The sequence below is a fragment of the Panthera leo genome, chromosome B1, assembly GCF_018350215.1.
Source record: "Panthera leo isolate Ple1 chromosome B1, P.leo_Ple1_pat1.1, whole genome shotgun sequence".
Taxonomy (NCBI): Eukaryota; Metazoa; Chordata; class Mammalia; order Carnivora; family Felidae; genus Panthera; species Panthera leo.
Genome location: NC_056682.1, coordinates 109,816,063 through 109,838,354, shown reverse-complemented (window position 1 = coordinate 109,838,354; position 22,292 = coordinate 109,816,063). Strand labels below are relative to the sequence as shown.

Below are 22,292 nucleotides of genomic sequence, written 5' to 3'. Positions count from 1 at the left end.
AATTTTGAACATACTTAAAGATGTTCGTAAGATGTAAGAATTCAGTTATGCAGAAAATAATTTGCTTAAGGAGTTTTAAATTGTTTCACTCTTCACAAAAGATTTTTCCCTTACATTTTGGTAGTTTCAATTTGTATAGTAATTTTATAACTACATAAAAGCTTTAAAAATATTTTTCATTTAATCATTTCCATTTTCATTTAAAGAAGCCTCACTTGTATTTTATCCATGCAATACTTTAATATAAATTATTATCCCAAACTCCTTATCCATAATCCCTGGAACTATTTTGAGTGGTGGATCCTTTCTTATTTTTATTATTCTAAAATATTCTCCTTCCAGAAAAGCATTCGAAGATACTGTAGTTAAAAATTTGGGATCTTGTAGTCTAATTTTCTACTACAGGCTCATAGAATTTAAAACTAGTTACATAGATATCGAAAATAATCATAATATTCTTTTCCTTTTTAAATAAGTAAAAGGCAGTTCCTGATACAAGAGTTATTTCAAGTGAATAAAAACCAAGTTAAACATCATCCAAATTTACTAACTTTTTTTAGGTGTAAAAGAGATAATTAAAGTCTGACAGCTATCATTATTCTAAAGACATAATATTACATTCTTCTACCAGATTTCTCAACAATGCTAAGGAGGAAAAGAGTCTTGGACCTAGAGTACTGAAGGATAATAGATCAGAATCTAGAAATCACAATAAAATATTTGAAGTCTATACCAGCCTACAAAGTGACAAGATTATTTTAGGCAAAGTGTGATTAAATATCAATAGCTGAATTTACAGGAGTCAAAGTGTTATGGTAGTACTTCAGTTTTCAGAATAAATAATTTACCTTAAGAAAGGAATTCCTTAAACCGTTTAACTACTGAAGGGCAATAAACTATTCAGCTTAAGTACATCAATATACACACCAGTTGTATAAAACTAGAAACATGCCATAAGTAATTCTGGTTAATTACTTATGATGAAACAAGATCATCCACTGGTTAAAAATTAACCACTTATTAAGATAAGGATGTTTAAACTCTTGGTCTGTAATAAGCCAATTTTCCTATAAACTTCAGACATGATCATTGATTCTAAACAATTTTCAACGTTGGCTGTACATTAGAATCCCCTCAGAGCTTTAAAAAATACTATACCCAGGCCCCCAACTCCCCCAACTCAAACTAATTACATTTAAATCTCTGTTGTTGGGGTCTTAGCATTGGCATTTTCTACCAGCGCCAGTAGTCCAAATATGTCTGTTTTATATATAAACTGTTAGAAAGGGACAACTTTGCCTAATAAAGCTTTGCTTACCAGGGAGATCTAGGTAATTAACATATACCTAGTTCTCTCAAATGTTTTTTTATCTCTTCCATTCACTTATTTATTCTTCACACATTGCTGAATTCTACAAAGTACTAAACCTTGTGTCAGGCACTGAGGAAAATAGATAAGTAAGATCTAACCTCTACTTTTAAGAAACACACCTCTCTGTTGTTTTTGAAGTTGGAAGACAATCAGTGGAAGGCAGATAACATGTTGGTTATTCAAACACTAACCAAAGTGTGCTTTGGAGTCAGACCAATCAGAATTCAGTTCCCAGCCCTGACACTCCATATATGACACTGGGCAAGTTATGTAAAGTATCTATTTACATAATTTCAGTTTATCTATAAGTTTCAGTTTATAAGATGAGTTATATTATGGATCCGATAAGGGAGCTTTATGGATTCCATGCTTCTTAAATAATTAACATTTTGCCTTGAAAGAATACGTACTCAATAAATTATAGCTATTAGTATTTATATAACCCTCATATACACCTTCTAAATCCTTCACAAATTTCAAATAAGTTAAGCAGAATGTATTCAGAATACTTTAAGTGACAATACCACTCTAGTATAACTCATAATGGTAATATTTGACTTGTTATTTTTATTAGGTTATATCTAGTGAGGTCTCTAGAATTTGAATGCAATGCCACAGATGACTCTAATGGGATGAATAATTACACTGAACACAAGGATTTTGAGTGTCATGGTATTTGAAAGCTACCATGATATTAAAGGATATGAATAACATTCATTATATCATATCATCTATAATTTCTCTTTTTCATTTTGTTCATTATACACCAGGCACCCGTGTAGTCATTTTTATATAGTTTTTAGGGAACTAAGTTTTTCTTTAATTGATTGGGAGAATTCTTAAGTCACTTCCAAATCTGCCCAAAATGTAAGGAATAGTTGATTTTTAGATAAAGGGGATAATAAAGTCAGCGTTTTTTTGCATATGCCTCTAATTTTATGTATAATGTTCTATTTGATTCCATAAAGGGCTTTTAGATTAATAGAAGACACACTTTCTACCAAAAGCAGTATTAGTAATTTTCTTTAACCTCTGCTCTATTTTTCCAATGACTAATGTCCATGACTACAAAAAAGTAGGTATCAGTGCTTAAAAAAAAAAAAAACCTGTTCTGCACCCAGTATATACAGCCAATATCTGGCAAAAGAAAGGCTGACAGTAATATTTTTGTTGCTGTTCTTTGGATTGTGTTACTGATTCACAATCTAAACAGTCATTTCTAGCAAGACCAGTCATGAGTGTACCAACATAAGCTTGGGCAAAGAATTTGAATTTTTTAATTCTCCTCCATTTCATAAGTGCATAATGAATTAACAAATAAGGCTCAGTTTCTAGTAATAGCTTTGTGATTCATTTTAAATGTTATTATTTCAATGGTATTATTTTTATAGTCCTTTAATGACAGCCAGTGCCAACAATTAAATGCCACTTCGTGATGTTATGCTCAAATATATTACAGGAGCTACAAACCTATAAGAGAGTGATCTTTTAAAGGACTCCCTTTTCATTAAAACATGGTGACAATTTTGCTGTGAATCTAAAACTACTCTAAAAAAAGTCAACAAAAACACTTATGAAGGTAATTAGCTCAAATAGTGGAAGGTGACATTAGAAAGGCAAGGAAATCAAGACTGTTTCTCATTTGACAATATTTATCAAATTCCTATAGCAGTTAATTTAGTTGTTTATGTATTTCAGACAACCCAGTTTCTTAAGGTACATGAGGGTAAATTCTTTTGGATGAAGACAATTATTTTCTGAGTGGCAGAACAACTGTTTTGGAAGGCTGGATTTCTGGTCCATTAAACATGTATCCCTTTGTATATTGTCAAGTGTTGAAAACACAAATGAATCATATGAAAACTTACGGAGGGTTTTGTGGAAAAGCAGACTCAGGGTGAAGAGGCACGAAAGGACTAGAAAATGGGATTAGACAGTGTGGCCAGTGAGAACAGTAAACCACAAATCAGGGAATGAAAGTCTTGAAAAAAAGCATAGTTTTTTGTTACCTGCTAGTAGGTAATTAATGTTACCTGCTCTACCTTATAGTTGATGCTACTGTTTGTCATTGAAGCTATTTAAATTGTGCCTTTTCTGCTTGCATTTCTTTGGAAGAAGACCAAAAGGGCATTACCGTTATTTTGAAAGTATTAAAAGTATGACTGAAAAGTTTGGAGACTGTGTCCATCAAATCAAAGACTGTGATTTTTATTACAATGCCCCTTGGTGTTTAGCAACTTCCCCGGGACACTCAGACTTTGTTACATGACCTTCCCCCAACCAGTGTTGAATAAGGCAACAAATCCAAATCCAGCGATTTTATCACATCCCCAGTTCCCTGAACTGGGAGTCACTGCGAACCCCCATACCTTGCTCTTCTCTCCGCATTTGCATAGAGCTATATTTCATTTGTATTTCCATCTTTTTTCAGTGAATACTGTATTGGTGTATAAGTAATATATTTCGGTTGAAAGTCACTTCTGATTTCCTTCTTTATATTTCACTTTATCCATTCCTTCTCTGTGCTAAAGTATCTATTCTGTTGCAGCCGCACCTCTCCATGTCTTGATCGTGACAACAGCAGGTGAACTTCTGCATAATTCCTTCTCTGAACATGTCGCCTCCTCCTCTCCCCCTTTCACCATCTCCTTCTGCATATACCCCATCTCAGGATGCTTTAGTGTGAAGATACCTAGCCAGAGAGAGAGAGAGATTTATATTCTCCAAATTGTGGTCATTTCTGAATTCTCTTTCTCTGTGGTGAAAGGAAAGTGGGTATTTTTTTTTTCCTTTGGAGAGTAGGTGGGGTTGCCCCACAATTAATGTAGAGCTACTGTGAGAGCCTGTTTTGGACCTGAGTCTCCACATCTCTACTTCTTTGGTGAGAAAAAGTGCTACATAGAGCTGAAGAATGTTATTTTCAGCTTTTATGCAAATTGGTTGAGCTATTTTAGTTATATCGTAGGTTATGATTTTAAGTGTCATTTAGCAGGGTTGTTTTTTTTTTAACTATATTCTAGGTGAACCAAAGTCTGAAGATTTATTAATAGGGCATTTCTTTGCTAGTACTGCTTTAAGTGCAACCTTTTGATATTTTGGAAATTGTGCTATAGAATGATTCCAGCCAGTTTTCTAAAAATATCTATTCTTCATTATTTCAATAAAGTTATTTTTAAAGGTTCTTAGCAGACTAGTGATTATAGTATTTTTATTGTACAGTAATTCACTATGGTACCACAGCTTGTCTACAAATAAGACAGTTTTTTATTTTCCAATTTTGGAATTCAAAATTTCAAGTCCATCCTTTTACTTTTTCTGAAACACACAGTAAATATTCTGTTTCTACACATGAACGTTGTGAGTGATAAATGATTGGGGATTTTTTACAAATTGGAGCCAATTTTTTTTCAAAGCGATTTTCCACCAGTTTTTCAGTCTATGGAATTTGGAGAGGTAGGAAGGAATTAAGGGAGTTAGAGAGGAGAAAGAGCTCACGATATTGTTTTCCCCCGTAACCTCAGAAATCAGATTTAATTTAAGGCCCTCTTGCTATGTATATGTGGATCACTGAAGCACCCTGATGACTTTTTTTTTTTTCCTATTTTCACCCAGTAACTAACTCTGAATGCTGTTAATTCCCTGTCCCCACCCCTGGATGAATTAAAAGTAAACCTAAGGATTAGTAACTTTTGGGGTGGAGGATGTAGTCCTCAAAAGACCAGAGTCATTGTTTTCTGCTGCCTCCTCTGAAGCATGTACCTGTTTAGCTAATCAAATTGTGTATTTGCAGGCAAATCATCTGCATAATAATGGTGGACTGCTTTTGCTTTTATTCTTTTTAAATTGTGATAACACTGTATCTCACAATTTAGAAAACTTCAGAAAGACTTTCTGTTTTGCATGATTGCTGAATTTCATTTGGAGAGTAAGATATGCAATTGAAGCTGAGTATATTCTGTGATAAATTTTGTCTGTACAGTCTTAAGTCAGTGTTCAGTGGAATGTGCGTACACATTTTCTCCAAAACTGTTCGTTGACTGTTTTAAGCATCCAGTGAAAGAATATATATTTCTTGCAGTAAAAGCAGTTTATTTTCCAAATAAAAATTCTTACAGAGCATCTGACGTGAAACATTTCAGGAGGTTTCCAAACTTTAGTTAACAGGAAATGGTACATAGAATTTTAACACCAGCTCACTTTAGAGTTTATTTAGCTGAATTCTCTCATTTTATGGATGAGAAACTTGAGGGCCACGGTTACAGCAGTAATTCAAGACAGAGATAGATTTAATGATAGATGACGGATAGATCCAGGAAAGAGCAATGTACTTGCTCCATTATCTTGTGCCCTGTGATAATAGCTTACTTAAACAATGAAGTTCATAAACTAATAAAAACTCCACCATCGTATTAAACTGCTTTAGCAAGTTTCCATGTTCATTTTAAATATCTGATAAAAGTTAGTTTCTCTGTTTCTTAGGTGTTGCATTATATTGCACTGTAGTTTTTATGACATTCGAAATACACAAAATCATATGGGTGTAGGGAATGGAAAAGGATGGCAACAAGCCTTTACTGACTTCTAAATGCTTTACCCACACATGATTTAATCCATGCTACACCCTTGGTGGTAATACGATTCTCCCTCATTGAGACAAGGCTTAAGTATTTTTTTTTTAATATTTATTTTTGAGAGAGAGAAAGAGAGAGAACGGGAGAGGGACAGAGAGAGGGGGAGACACAGAATCCGAAGCAGGCTCCAGGCTCTGAGCTGTCAGTACAGAGCCCACGTGGGGCTCGAACCCACAAACTGCAAGATCATGACCTGAGCCGAAGTGGGACACTTAACTGACTGAGCCTCCCAGGTGCCTCACAACAAGGCCTCAGTCTTAAAGTTCACAAACAGCAGGGCTGAGCTTCAGTCCATATACCATCTCCTCTGTACATATTCAGTTATATGTTTTTACTTCTAGTCCTTTTACTTCCAAATGTTTACAGTATTATCCCATTTTTAATCTCCTGAAAATATGAGAAAATCCTATTTATTTAATTAACTCTAGTATGTGAGCTGATTCATCTCATGACTCATACCTTCCAGGTTTTCACTTTTTCCTGTGGTACAAAAAAAAAGTGCATGGTCTCTTACAGTCTGTTTTTTACACTGCAGAATAGCTTTACTAACTCTACTACCTATCCGAATAGTGAAACCTTTTGGTATTCTGGTATTTTTAGTATAAGTGTTCAAATGCTTACCCAATTTTATATTAGAAATTGTTGGGATTAACGAGCATGTTTTATCTAAAAGACTTTTCATTAGCACTTGAATTAGCATTTCTCTTATTCCCTCTCATTTGAAGAAAAGACTTCTTTTAGTATACAGTTCTGCATATTCAGCTTTCTTATTAGTGGGTATTCCACAGTTATGTTATTTGAGTCTGTAGACTATAGAGTAAGTTCTGTAGACTTTTTTCTTGCTGAATTTATACACCTTTGTATTCATTCAGACTACTACTATTTAGTTCTTTCATGTCTTCTCTTCTTTCCGTTTCTCTCTTGACCTCTTTCTGTTTTGCTTTCTTCTCAATTCTCCTGCCTCTGTCTCTCTCCCCCTCCTGCCTTCCCTTTCCCTCTTCCCCTCCTGGAAAGCCCCCTCCCTTGCTCTCTGGCGAAAGACAATTCCCTCCCCAGAGCTTGTCATTTTAGGTTAGTCTTGCTACTTCCTTTAGTTAGTTGAGAAAGACACAAAGGCTTGTTTTCTCTGGAAATGTTATTTTTCTTTTCTCTGAATTATGCATATTGACGCTTTAATTTCCCCAATTTGCTTTGGTTGGGTAAAGTACTTACGTATTACTTCCCAGATCTATATAAACTTAAATTTATCTACTTGCAGCTTTAGCCTTTAAGTTCTTTTATTTTGATTTCCCAATCTTTGGTCTGTCTTCATGAAATTTTCACTCCTAATAAAATTGTTGACTTTGTTATATTCAAACTCTTGATTTTTGGTTACTCCCATTTTCTACTAATCATCTACCAAGGGAAATAAATATATCAAGTCTCTTATTTGAGGGCAGGAAAAGGCCTGTAGAAGAATATTTAACATTGAGTATAGCCCTTCCCAACTATTTTGCTATTTTATGAGCTGAAATATCTGGGTGTAGTAATTTGAATGAGTTCTGACTGGATTGGTTGTCCAGAGACCAAATAATTGAATTACCTTCACTTTTGCTGCCTTTTCTCTCTATTAGATATAAATATATACAAGTCCTTACAACTTGCTCTTTTCATTCTTCCATTCACTCATTCAACCATTAGTTATTGATGACCTATTATGTGCTCCATCTACATTGTTCTAGGCATTGGGAGAACACAGGAAGAAATAGGAGGAACAAGGTCATGCCCAATATGGTACTTACATGGCTCCTGTATGTGGTTATAATTCACTTCTTATTGACCAGGAAACTAAGTGATTCTGAGCAAAACCATCATGTGAAACCTGGGGCTTAGACTATGAGCATCTTGGCAGGAGCAACTATATTTTTACTACCAGTATCCTCAGTTCCAAGCAGGGCACCTGGCACTCAGTAGGAGGGAAACAAACATTGCATGCTTCTCATGCATGGGAATGGAAATTATGGAGTAAATAGAACAAAAGAAGATTTCAAAAGGAACAGTCAACGACACAAAATCTGACAAAGTAATCAAACGTTGTTATGGAAACATTGCCGCTAAGAACATAGCTACTTCAATTCACTTTTTTAGAAGATGCACCACCAGAAGATATTTAACATGTTTTTCTAGATAGGGACATCATATAGGCCCTAAGTCATCACTGAAATACATAGAGGGGAAACACAATAGCATATAACATGAGGTGGAAATTCCCTAAATGGCTTTATAGGTACAAATAATATTCAAGACTGATAATATTAAGTGGATATATTCTAATAAGTTCTTATGGGTTTGAGTCCCTGTTCTATTGTTCAATGGTGACAGTAATCAAAAGATGAAAAAATTTAAAGAAGGTAGAGAAAGTCAGAAATATTGCAATGCATTTGGAACATTTGGAATATTTCAGCTACTAGTTGAAACTTAGTGTTGCCTCGTTTTTATAATAATTGACATAAATATCATTGTCAAATAATATGGAGAAGAAACTTTTGTATTCATCTAGAAGTGTTACCAGTTTTTCTTTAACTTTTAAAGAAAATGTTTATTTTGAGAGAGAGAGTGAGCACAAGTGGGGGAGGTGTAGAGAGAGAGGCAGAGAGAGACTCTAAGCAGGCTCCACACTATCAGTGCAGAGCCCAGTATGGGGCCTGATCCCAGGACTGTGAGGTCGTGACCTGAGCCCAAATCAAGAGTCAGACACTTAACTGAGTGAGCCACCTAGGTGCCCTGAAGTGTTACCAGTTTTACATCCTTTTAAGCTATAGAACATTGTAAGAAACAAATAGAAAATAATTATTTTTAAGAATTCATACTTAGACAAGTAGTAAGAACAGCAGCCAACATTTTTTTTTTTTCATTTTGTTTTGATAAAGCCCAGAAACATCTATTTTTGAGTACTGGACAATTGATTACACTTCTCAGTTTTTGCCCTATACTAAAAACTTAGGGGGTTGGGTGTGAGGGGTAGTTCTAGGCTGGCTCCTGCATGTGAGAAGGACAGTGACAGTTCTCGTGGTCTCGTCCTGCATGATGTGCTTCAGACAGGCACTCCAGGCTCCCTCACATCCATTTTTATTACTAGCAACAGGATTTCTGTTTAATAGCATGCTTAATGAGTTCTGTGTTCTGCTATGAGGAAGATGCTAACATATTTCCATCACTTGTCTAAAAATAACATCCATGTATTGTGTTTCTGTCCTTACTTTGATGAAATACCTTTCAAATGTTTTAAGTGTCGTCATGGATGCGATATCTAGATACGGTGAATCTGATGTAGTTCTGTGCTTGTTAAGCTCTAAATAGATCCATAATACACCTGTATGTTGCTTTCCTTTTTTTGTTTTGGTATATAAAATCTTGCAAATGCGATGAAAATTGGGAAGGATAGTAATGTAATCTGTATAAGGGTGTACACATTGTTTGTGTCTTTGTGTATATGTGTACAACACTCAGATTGCCTGGTGTAATTTTTGCTGCTTAATGAAACAAGTACCTCCAAGACTTTAATGAGTGTTAGGACTATCAGGGTGACAATAACTCGCACTAAGCTGTAGCAGGATCCTTTAAGACCATCCCACAGGAAGCAACTTCAAGGTTAAAACTAATCCTTTTTCTTGGTACTCTTAAACAGAATCGCTTGGATTATAGTTCTTTTATTCAGGAACAACTCATTTGGCAGAAAAGGAGCAAAATAATAGGAATAGGAGCCTTTACATTTCTAAATTATTAGCTGTGATTTTCCATACACAGCTTACTATACTTTGGGGAAAATCATGATGCACAGATCTCTCCCATTAGCATGAGCCCAGGGTTTCCCACTTCAAAACACAGAGTAGAGATGATTTGTTATCTTATTTCCCGCCCACCCCATCTTTGCTTTAGTTACAATGGTATGGCAGAGGGATTCCTACTTAAGAACTGGAAAAGTGCATGTGAACCAGTAAACTCATTCTATCCAAAACGTTTAGTTTTTCCTTCTCCTTTAGAATGCAGTAAGTTAAATACCTGCATCCTGGGTAAGACGATGTTAGAGCAGGATGGGTTTGATCTTGGGAAAAGCCCTGTGAATCTTTTTTTTTTTTTTTCTTTAGGTCATAGAATTAAAGTGGGGTGGGCAAGATGCAATTTTGAAAAGTCAGGTTGAATTAACTTAGAAAAAGTGCAATTTGATATTTATTTATTTATTTATTTATTTATTTATTTAGGGAACATGTAGGGGAGGGGCATAGAGAGAGAATCCCAAGCAGGCTCTGTGCGTTAGCGCAGAGCCTGACATGGGGCTCAAACTCATGAATCATGAGATCATTACCTGAGCCGAAATCAAGAGTTGGATGCTGAACTGACTGAGCCACCCAGGCACCCCAAAACCACAATTTTTTTCTCTCTATCCGTAAACTATGTGGATTTTTACGGATATACCTAGAAAGGAGAAGTCTTTACATTTACAACAAAAGAAGACTCACTAGTGTTCATTATATAATTTCATCCCACTTTCTTTCTGAGTCAATTGGACAGATTTTGAATTTATAGTTTGTATTTAACATCGGTATTGTCAACAAAAATTAGAATTCTTCTATAAAGATCAAAATAATACAAAAATGAAAACAATGACAAAACAGAAAGGCACTGGCATAAAGTAAAATAACTTTTAAAGACAAGTATTTTGCCACCATGCCAAAAAATAGAAATGAGAGTAAAGCTTTACGGGAGAGAATTAACTTGGCAAAGCTTGTTTATCTGGTTCCAATATTTCAAAACACAGCTAATCTTCTATCTTAATTTTTAGTTTCCTGGTTAGTTTTATGGTGGATGCCCGAGGTGGTGCGATGAGAGGGTGCAGACACAATGGGCTCCGTATCATTATTCCACCTCGGAAATGTACTGCCCCAACTCGAGTCACCTGCCGTCTTGTCAAACGTCATAGACTGGCGACAATGCCTCCAATGGTGGAAGGAGAAGGCCTGGCCAGTCGTCTGATCGAAGTCGGACCTTCTGGTGCTCAGTTCCTTGGGTAAGGGTTTCTGATAAACCTCCCACTTAGTCACGGATGAGCTTGTGTCCTCTACATGAAATCACTAGGATGGAATGGAAAAAGGTACGTCAAAGCGTCGTGAAAGAAGATTGGCCCATGACATTTTTTTTTTTAAATTAGAAGTAGCACCTCCATGCTTGACTCCAATTACGTGCCTCTTATTTTAAGGCATTAATGAGTTCAACATTCAGGTGAATTATTATCCTTTCTCTTTGGATGTTACCATAACCGCTAGGCTCCCAATGTGAATTATCATGTTTTAGCCATTGGTAGTTTTTGTTTTTTTCTTATCTGAGACTCACCTCGTCAAATCATAATGAAAAATACTACTCTATTCCAAACACAAATTTAAACTCTTGTGTAGTAATGAAATGGAGCGATTATCTTTGGAAATCAGTGTTGTCTTTATATAAGAATATCCAAAATTTTACTCTATGTGATTTGTCTTTTCTGTCATCAAAATTGCTACCTTGAGTCTTAAAATTACACTGGGAGTCTCTTTAGTTGTAGTTTTCCCTAAGATGACAAAATCAAGACTAACTTCTGCCGTGCTCATTTTAGCAGTTTTGAGCAGAAGTGAGCATTTCTTCTTTCTTCTGTTTATACAGCTTCTGTTATATTAAAGTGGTATTACAATATGCCAAAAGATGAGTAGCTGCCCCTGAAAACTGACAAAAGGATGAAGTTTTGGAGGGGGACAAGTTTCAAAATATTTTGAAACAAATCAATTTTATTTAAGTCTTGTCACGTCAAGTCGTTGTTGTCAAAAATTGAGAGAAAATCCTATTAATCACGAACTCTTTGCTTTGCCACTGTCATTTTGGGGAGAAGGTTTGCTTTAGAACTCAAGGAACGTTCTAAAGTCTTGTAATTTGGAGCAGACTATTAATGAGTTGCTGCAAATTATGTTCACACCTGAAAAGGGGTGTCTGTATTTCCCAATTATAGAAACCACCTCCCATGTCCTCCTAAATGACCAGAGGTTTAGAAGGAGCCTGTGAAGTTCTGGGTTGCATCAGAAAATGCCAGTATGGTTGGAATAATTCCCCAGTGAGCCCTTTCATATTCTGTGCCAGGCCCTCTTCCCTCCCTCATGCTCAGGTAGTTTTAGGCTTTTTAATAAATTTCACATCTGTTGAGGAATATCCATGAAAACATCTGGCCTCTATCCCGAAGTCAGAGTTTTTATTATATTCCCAACAGCTTTGTCTTTCCTGTGGAGCATATATTTTTTTTTTTTTGTCATTGTTTATTTTTTGGCTCATGCCCTGGCAGTGAACCTAAACAGGGTCAGATCAAACACCCAAGTGTCTCCTTCCACGTGCCTCCATTGTACACTCTGGGTCTCAGTTCCTTGCTCTTTGTGACCAATGGAGGGGGCAGAACCAAACGCAGTGTGAAACCAAACTTCACCCTGTTGATCAGCTGGTGACGCTGGGGTTCTGTGGAAAACAATACCTGAAGCTTACTTATGTTCTTTCTTTCACTGCTGCTTTGGATGTACTCAGTAAACTTCACCTGCCAACGGCCCCTCCCCCACTTAATGAGGGAGAAAGTTTGGTCAGCCGCATCCTTCAGCTGGGGCCTCCTGGAACCAAATTCCTTGGGTAGGAGTGACTTAAAACAAATTGATGGCTGCTGGCCCCCATTCTTCTCCTTCTTCTGCAATATGATTTCTCTTTTTGTCATTGTGCCCATGACATGTCCCTCCCTATGATTTAAATTCTGTATAACCTATCTTTAGTGGACCATTTCTGACCCTTGTGGTATGTGACTTTTATTTTTGAGTGACGTTTTTATATCTTTTCCCTTAAAGTGCTGTGACCTTCATTTTCGTTTAAAGCATGAGATCTGCCTAGTTGTACTATGTGCTAGTTATGATGTTGTTATGATGAATTTGAAGTCTGTATCAAAGCAACCTGGACTGAAAAATCAAAAGCCTCTATAATTTTTGAGAGTGAATGCGACCTGAAAACATCAGGGCAGTGCATGTTCTGGATCCTGAATATAATAGGCATGGGACACAATTGGGCTATCTACTGAGGCACTCAGTTAGGGCCACACTGTGTACACATGCCTATTGTTCCCTTGAATGAAAAAGATATTTAAATAAGCAAAAAACATGAGTGCATGTCTCTTTAGTTCCCAAGTAGTTAACTTTTGTGACATCTTTTCATTTACAACACGTCAAATTATGCAACATAAGAGCCATTTTCCTTCTTAAACCATTTTATCATTTGCACCTTATAGAAACTGTTTTAGGAGATTGGCACACCTCATGGATATGCATGCACGTTTCTTTTGGTTAAATGTGTTATACTTACATTTATCAAAGGAGAAGTTCCAGAATGCCACATGCACTCACAGGGAAACATTATTTGGCTTAAGGTAGCAGCATGCCCCTAAGGATTGGTGCCCCTGAGGTAGAATGCTACTGTGTGACCATCTGCTAGCCAATGGGCTCCGGAGGAAAGCCTACTATACCCCTGTCCCAAGAAAGAGAACAATTCCAGGTCACTTTGCAACAGACAGGGTCAAGGTGCTTGTCTTAATGTTGGCCAGCTCTTGTCTACACTGAATGTTCTGCCTTACTGTGTCAGGCCTGTGATTGTGGAGATTCCTCATTTTGCTGCCCTTCGAGGAAAGGAGAGGGAACTGGTGGTCCTGCGCAGTGAGAATGGGGACAGCTGGAAAGAGCATTACTGCGAATACACCGAAGACGAATTGAATGAAATCCTTAATGGCATGGATGAAGGTACTTCATATTGAGGGTTTTAAAAGAATTCTAAAGTGGAAGCATTCAAATGATATATTTCTTTCTTATGACCTAGGGATGTGGGCGCGGGGATGGGAGGTGGGTTTGGGTATAGGTGTTCCTTGTGTTATTTTACCACAGCAGGTATTCGGTACATTCCGGGGTTGGAATGCATAATGAATTTGCCTACTCTTACCTCTGTTATATTCAGGAAAACAAATCCTTTCAGTAGGAAATATCTCATTTAATAAGGAGATACAGCATATCTCCATCCTTATTCAAACCTAAAGCATGAGATGGAATAGATGTTGTTTCATTACAGAATGAACGGATACCGGATAATAAATCCATGACTTTTTGAAATGCCTAACAAGACAATTTAGATATAGTTAAGACACTGATAAAAGTGCTAAGCTTTTTTGTTGGAAAACTTACGTAAACCCCAAACCAGTGCATTATAGGATAATATGATTTCTTTTGAATTTTCTATTACTAAGGAGGAAAATTAAGTTCACTCAAACTTCCACATGTAATTCAAACAGGGAGTTAGCCAGGGTAGAATCTCATATATACACCTACACATATAGTTAAGGAATTTATTTTTTCATTAGGGCTTTGAGCTCTGTAAATCCCAAATCTCGCTTGGGCCATTTTGCCACAGATTGAAATAGTTCCGTGTTACCGGAGGTAATGGATTAATTCTCTGGCATCCTTAGCTTGCACAAATACAGAGTGCCGGTTCTAATCCAGGAGATGTGTTCCGCTTTAAGTAACCACACAAATAGGGCAAATTCTTTGCCCAAGTGCCACGAGCATACCATATTTTGTACAGAACTGGACAGGCAGCTGTAGAGCTATTTGTAATGTGTAGCTTTGGGTATGGCTCATGAATAGGAGGTGTAGCCTGACAGCAGCTACTTTAATATTTCTTTCTGCATCCTGCGGAGGTAGACTAAGAAAAGGGGCCAGCTTTACCCTATCTAAGAAGTAGATGGAAAAAGAAACAATGTCCTCTACATGCATAGGTTAGTCTTCCAAGAAAGACAAAAAGATCAGGATTTTTACTGATAAAGCTTGTTCCATGCAATATTTAGCTGTTTTCTGCTCCTTGGAAACATTTGTTTTGCCTGCATTTAGGTTTAGGATGTTTTCTTCTGAGATATTTACCTGTCATTAACACTGCCATGAGCATTGGCATCTTGTCCTTGAATGAGGACTTGTATTATACTCTACATGCGTATGAAGCTTGTTTTAAAACAAAGAATGAGATTTTTGTATTTTTTGTTCTCTGTGCTTGGAAATGCATTCTTTTGTAAGTATATGCTAGTGTTTGCCAGTGTATCAGTTTTCGATGCCATGATTAGATCCTGGGACTTCTGGCTTTTGCTATCTAGTTATATTCAATAGTCAAGAAAAACATAATTGCTGTCCCTGCCTCTATAATAGATTGCAAATGATTTCTAAAAATAAACAAGTTTCCATTATCTCTGAAAATTCAGTGATTCCCTTAATGCAAATTTTCAGCATTTTAAACCAGTCTGGGTTTGGTGTTGCCCTACATAGCTATACTAATGCAATTTAAAAAGAGCCCATTATCCTGTCTTCCTAATACTAGATGATATGTTTGGTAAGTTAATGGTTTCAGGAGAATATTGAAACCCTGAATTTATAATCGCAGATTTTTTTTTTTTTTTGTATCTGACTATTTCAGAGACAACCATGTCACTAGAATAAACACGCAAACACAAACCTTACCCTTACAAGACAGATTTTAATCCCTCACTATTGCCTTGAGAACTGAAAGGGCCATCTTCCTTCTTAAAACCACAATAACTGGTATTTGAACTAACTTTGAAATTTGCAAAGAAAAGGAGTCCACAAACAATTTCCTCTCTTTCACGTGAACCAAGAATAGAACAGGTTCATTTCCATTCCAGGTTTGCCCTCAAAACCCCTCATTTACAAAGGCAGTGCTGCAATACTGTATCTGGAGCTGGATGCTCTCCTTTCCCAGGGCCCTGCAAAGACCTAGTTTCCACAGAGAAATAAAACGTGCAGACTAAATGCCAATAGGTCTTGAGAGACTGCAATTTTTTTTTTCTAGTGTTAGGATAGGTAGTCTTGCTTCTTAAATTTTCCTATTATTTAAAACAAGGCATCTTGCTGCCATACTGGTTTACTATGAACTGTGCCAAGGAGTTTGCTAGAATGTTTTTGGATGGAAATCCTTGCTCTATGAAGATGGGTCATTTCTTGTCTCAGTGCTGGATAGCCCGGAAGACCTAGAAAAGAAACGGATCTGTCGCATCATCACCCGCGACTTCCCGCAGTACTTTGCAGTGGTGTCTCGGATCAAACAGGACAGCAACCTGATTGGCCCCGAGGGGGGCGTGCTGAGCAGCACAGTGGTGCCCCAGGTGCAGGCCGTCTTCCCAGAGGGGGCGCTAACCAAGAGGATCCGTGTAGGCCTACAGGTAGGCCCATGTTGGATACACGTTAACCTAACATGGATTTTTATTGTAGTGATTGGAAATCAGCTTTTCAAATGGGAAATGCAGTAAAACCTTGGATTGCAAGTAACTCGATGAGCAAACCCTTCTAATAAATTTTAACCAATTTGACAATAAATTTCATATATTGAAAAAAAAATTTTAACTTGATAAACTCTCAGTGTCTTGTAATACAAGGAGTACGTGACACTGAATGTCACATGATCAAAACTGAGCCAATGGTTCTTGAAATTCACTTCGATATACAAGTGCTTTGGATTACAAGCATGTTTCTGGACTGAATTATGCTCACAAACCAAGGTTTGACTGTAAGTGGGTAACAAGTCAAATTATTCCCAGGTGAGCAAAAGCTGCCATTAGAGATTGTAGGTCTCATGAAGTTTTATATAAGTGCTTAGTACTAAACTTAACAATTATCATGTTTGAAGTCACCAAACTTATTTATGGCTAAAAAGTGATACCTGGAGAAACTTATGTCAAAGAAATTTGACATATATATAATGATATATCATTTATTTTAATTTTTTTTTTCTTTGAAAAGGCTCAACCTATGCACAGTGAGCTGGTTAAGAAGATTCTAGGCAACAAAGCTACCTTCAGCCCTATAGTCACTTTGGAACCTAGAAGAAGAAAATTCCACAAGCCAATTACCATGACCATTCCTGTCCCCAAAGCTTCAAGTGATGTCATGTTGAATGGTTTTGGGGGAGATGCACCAACCTTAAGATTACTATGCAGCATAACAGGTAAGTCACTTGTGACTATGCTAGTAGAAAGTTCCAAAAGAAGTAACGTAGATCATTGTAAATATTCAGTACCTTTGCCATAAGATACCTGTGAGGTTATATGCATTAATTCAGGAAAAGCATTCTAATTAGGGACGTGAAAGCTAAAGGAAATGAACTTATATTTATTACATTTATATACAGTTCGTATGCCAAACTATTGGACACTTTATATGCATTGTCATTTTAACCTTCACAGCGGACCCATAAGGAAATGTTAAACCCATTTATGCAAAAGGAAGCCAAGGCCGAGTGAAGTTCCATAACTTGCCTGAGATCATACCATACATATTTGGCAGAGTTGAAATTCAAACCCAAATTTATATACCTCTACTCCCAAGCTTTAAGCCTTCATCGAAGACCTCATCTTATATCTACTGAAAAACAAACACTTGAATAACTATACCCAGTAGTTCAAACTTCTGTCTAGGAACTGATATGTCTTTATCATTAATCTATTAAACTAACTTTGGAAAAACAAAGTACAGGTTTTTAATCATTAACTGAATTTTGGCCTTTTCAATTGGAAGTTGTAGTAGCTTTCAGATGACTACCACACTCCAGAAAGACATTCCCAGAATATTGGTTTTCTCTGCTCAAAATACCACCACCACTGGGTAAGAGAAAAAAAAAACCCACACAAATAATCTGTGTTAAGACTACATAATTTGACTAATTTCCCTATTTAACAATAAACACATGGTATTGGCATTCAGTAAATATTTATACTGTTGTCAGTAGGAATAACAACCATCCCTGGTTGTTTAGGTATCGTTAGAATTTTTTTTTTCATTTCTCCTCCATATTGAAAGGAATGTTCACTTTTATTTTGTTCTCTTAATTCCCCTTCTAATTAGTGTTTTTCCTCTACTTACGACAGCAAACCATTGAGACTTTACCCCATAAGTTTAATAATATGACAGAATTTTAAGATACACAGACTATAATGAGTATAGAAGGAAATCATGCTTCACGTGTGACTTCTTTCCCAATTACCCATTTCTGGTTGTCACCCAGCATTCCTGGGTGTCAGTCTGATACTTTTTGTTCCATGGGTATACAGTTAGTCTCTCTATAATGTGCAACATTCATGGCATGGAAGCAAAAGTAGTAAGACCGAAAAGTGTCTGTGGCACACCCTGACCTTGTAGAAGATCCAGTGAAGATACCACGTGGGCCTAGGTGCCACCTAATCTAGTTATTCAGATGGGTTTATGCTAAACACTTTCTTTTTTTTTTTTAATTCTTTTTTTTTTAACGTTTATTTATTTTTGAGACAGAGAGAGACAGAGCATGAATGGGGGAGGGGCAGAGAGAGGGAGACACAGAATCCGAAGCAGGCTCCAGGCTCTGAGCCATCAGCCCAGAGCCCAACGCGGGGCTCGAACTCACAGACCGCGAGATCGTGACCTGAGTTGAAGTCGGATGCTTAACCGACTGAGCCACCCAGGCACCCCTAAACACTTTCTTAAATTTATTTGTTAATTAAAAAATATGTGAAAGTGTTTAGATTTTTGTGTTTTGCTCTGTTATGTGCTTCTGCTAAGAATTAATATTTTAGAGGCCTACTAGAATAAGGTTCCATGAACTTTCTATGATAACTCATTTCCTTCTTTAAGAAAGTTTAGAGTCACAATTTTTCTTCATCTCAAACATACATTCCTCTTGCAGTGCTTTAAGACTCTTTCATCCTTATCTATGCCAACTTAATTTTCCAGTAGAATGAAAGTTCACCTCAGCCTCCATGGTGATTTTTCTATGTATAGAGGTCATTTCTTTAGCATTCATTCATGTGTTCACCCACCTTTCAGTATTTATTGAGCTCTTAATATCTTCCAACCTTTTTTTTTTTTTTTTTACCAGCCTTTAACTACAAATTCAGAAGAAATTTTATTTCTTTTTTTAAAAGTTTATTTATTTTTGAGAGAGAGAGAGAGAGAGGAAGTAGGGGAAGAATGCAGAGAGATTGAGAATCCAAAGCAGGGCTCAAACTCACAAACTGTGAGATCATGACCTGAGCTGAAATCAAGAGTTGGATGTTTAAGCAACTGAGCCACCCAGGTACCCCAAGTAATTTTATTTCTTAAAATATGAATAAAATATGATAGTTAAAAAATATGGGGGCGCCTGGGTGGCTCAGTCGGTTAAGCAGCCGACTTCAGATCAGGTCATGCCCCGCGTCGGGCTCTGTGCTGACAGCTCAGAGCCTGGAGCCTGCTTCAGATTCTGTGTCTCTCTCTCTCTCTGCCCCTCTCCTACTCATGCTCTGTCTCTCTCTGTCTCAAAACTAAATAAAACATTAAAATAAAATAAAATAAAATAAGATAAAATAAAATAAAATAAAATAAAATAAAATAAAATAAAATAAAATAAAATAAATGAAGGTCAGGAATAAAAGAATACTTGGATTTTTTATTATCTTAACAAAGTATTCAGCTCCTTGGTTGATCAAAGTATCTTTTCACATCATCAACTGCTACAATTTAAAATATATTCAAAGCCTAGCAATTACAATCAAAGCTTCGGAGTGTTAGTCTGATCTTAACTATAGAGAACAAACTGAGGGTTGATGGAGGGAGGTGGGCAGGGGATAGACTATGGATATTAAGGACATACCTGTTGTGCTAAGTAAGCGCTGGGAGTTATATGTAAGTGATAAATCACCAAATTCTACTTCTGAAACTAATATTATACTACATGCTAGCTAGAATTTAAATAAAAACTTGAAACATTAAAACAAAAAGAATGTCAGAGCATAGAATACTTGGTAAGTAATTTGAGGCATTTATTCAAATAACTTCCCTTAAGTTTCTCGAAAGGTGGTGTCTGCTATTTGTTTTCAGTGTGTCATTTTTTAGCATGTGATTTTTAGACATGTTTCCAATATGTCATTTTGAGGGGTGGGTGGGACTAAGAGGTGAACACAGCCAGAACCACAGTGACTTTATTTTACAATTCAAAGTCTGGAGTTTTGCCCAAATTTTTTTTTAAAAACAATCCTATTATTTCAGGTGGAACGACCCCTGCACAATGGGAAGATATTACAGGAACTACGCCATTAACATTTGTCAATGAATGTGTTTCCTTTACAACCAATGTGTCTGCCAGGTATGGTTATGCAGCCCAGAAAAGCCCACTATGATATTGCCCCTCCCCATTGTCTTTTGTTTTATTTAGTTTCTTACATCCTTTAAAAGTACATCTTTTTGGTTTGCTTTTAAAGATCATCTGCATTTTCAGATTTTAAACTAGACCTGCCAGCAAATATAATAGTGATGATACAATAACAAAGGACAACCAGTCAAATTAAAATCTAAGAAAAATAAGTGATTGTCGGCTTTGACTGTATGACCTTGACTTTGGTTTTAGCAGCCACCACTGATTTTTCCAGTCCTAAAGGTCTTAGGAAAGATAAATTTCCTGCTGTCAAAAAATAGCCTGAACTACTTTTTCCAACAGAATAATAAAAACACAAAGCCCGCCATGGCTGGCTTAAGTGGTTTAGAGGTTTCAGTGACCCTTATGCCTTCTAACACATTTACCCATTACCCATGTCTTATCCATTTACATATCACACATCTTTTAAAAGCTGAAGCTATCTAATTTTATGTCATGCACACAAGAGTCAGTTTATTTAGTTCCCATTTACATTGGGATCAGTGGATTGCTAAGCATTTTCCTAATTATTTAATTTGACAACTACAACAACTGTGTGACTTAAATAGAACAAGAGGTATTGTGTCCATTTTACCGATGAGAAAACTAAAGTTGAGAGTGGTTAAAACTTAAATTTCTATTTAGTGGGGAAACGAAAAAATAGAGATTCATGAATAGCTCAGTAACAGTGCACAGCAATACCTGGGTTTGATGGCCCATGTTTATAGTCTCAGCCACTCAGGTTCAGCTACTGAGTCTCGAGCTCTCTGTCAGTATGCTCTGCCACTCAGGCATCTACCCTCTAATGCAAGACAATGGCAAGTTTTGAATGAGAGGTCCACCAGAGTTACTAAAGAATTCAGCAGAGGGTGTTTGCGTTGGGATGTAGAGGATGTCCGAGAAGAGGTAACTCATGAGACATGTAGGAACCCAATAAGCAGATTGGGAAAGTGGAAAAGAGAGTAACATGAGCAAAGATGCCAAGATAGAATGCAAAAGCGTCCTGGGGGGTTGCAACAATGATCCAGGTAATCTATAATTCAGAAGTAATGCTGGATTGTGCATTGTTTATAGAAGGCCTTGTGGGATAGAGTAAGCAGTTGGTATTGTAAGTGTATTTAATGGTTACACTTAAGTATGGTTACACTTAAAAATGGTTAAAATGGTAAATTTTCTGTTATATATATTTTACCAAAGCCAGTAAAAAAAGAAAAGAGATGGATCAAGAACTTGAAGAAAAGAGAGGCCAAGACGATAGGGAAATCTCAGGAATGTTGAAAGATTATGGGAAATGAGCCAAGAGGAGGAAGGTGATCATTGTTGAGGAAACGTTTCAGAGCAAGAGGATGTGGAACAACCTTTGAAAGTGTATACATATACATATACATATATGTATACATATATGTATATGTATACATATACATAGCAGATTGGGAAAATGTCCATCAATGACCTCTTTTTCAGTGAAGTTGTCTTTCTTAGGGCCTCAGATGAGGGGCGGGGGGGGCTCAAGCTTTGCTAAAAGCTTAGCAAAGTTAGTATACTGAATAAAATGATATCCGAGGAGAAAGTTGCCAGGCAATGTCACAGACTTAGTTGGGGTTAGAACCCATAAATTGGTGACAAGCAAATAATTTCTTCTATGAATTATATTCAATATTTAGAAGTTCTGGAGCAAAAGCAAATTGTTTAAAATGGTTTTACCAACCTTGGTGTCTGGAGAGGTTACTGGAAAAGAATGATGAAAAAAAGCTGTGTAGGTATTATTGAAAAGAGTTTCAGGAAACGAAACAAAGAATAGGAAAGGGAATCAAGGAAATAGAAATTCTTATTCAGTGAGATACTTGTCATAATGTCCGATACTGAATTCACATGCTAGAAGATTCTAAAGTGCTGAGATAGAGTTGAGAAGATTGAATACTCAGAAGAGTCTCTATGGAAGAAAATCACAAATACTGCATTTGATAGCTGATTTTAAACACCTAATCTTTCTCTCTTCCCCTGAACTCCCTTGC

At 36.6% G+C, this 22,292-nt stretch overlaps 1 protein-coding gene across 2 annotated transcripts in view; it reads left to right on the top strand.

Moving 5' to 3' along the window:
* ANK2 (ankyrin 2) overlaps nt 1–22,292 on the top strand; it is a 244,114-nt gene that overhangs the window by 182,212 nt on the left and 39,610 nt on the right. For both annotated transcript variants that reach the window (XM_042935661.1, XM_042935662.1), the window contains 7 exons: nt 3,921–3,956; nt 10,826–11,050; nt 12,580–12,678; nt 13,672–13,826; nt 16,089–16,300; nt 16,878–17,082; nt 20,133–20,229. In XM_042935661.1, coding sequence (XP_042791595.1) covers nt 3,921–3,956; nt 10,826–11,050; nt 12,580–12,678; nt 13,672–13,826; nt 16,089–16,300; nt 16,878–17,082; nt 20,133–20,229 — 1,029 coding nt within the window. The remainder of the gene's footprint in view (nt 1–3,920; nt 3,957–10,825; nt 11,051–12,579; nt 12,679–13,671; nt 13,827–16,088; nt 16,301–16,877; nt 17,083–20,132; nt 20,230–22,292) is intronic.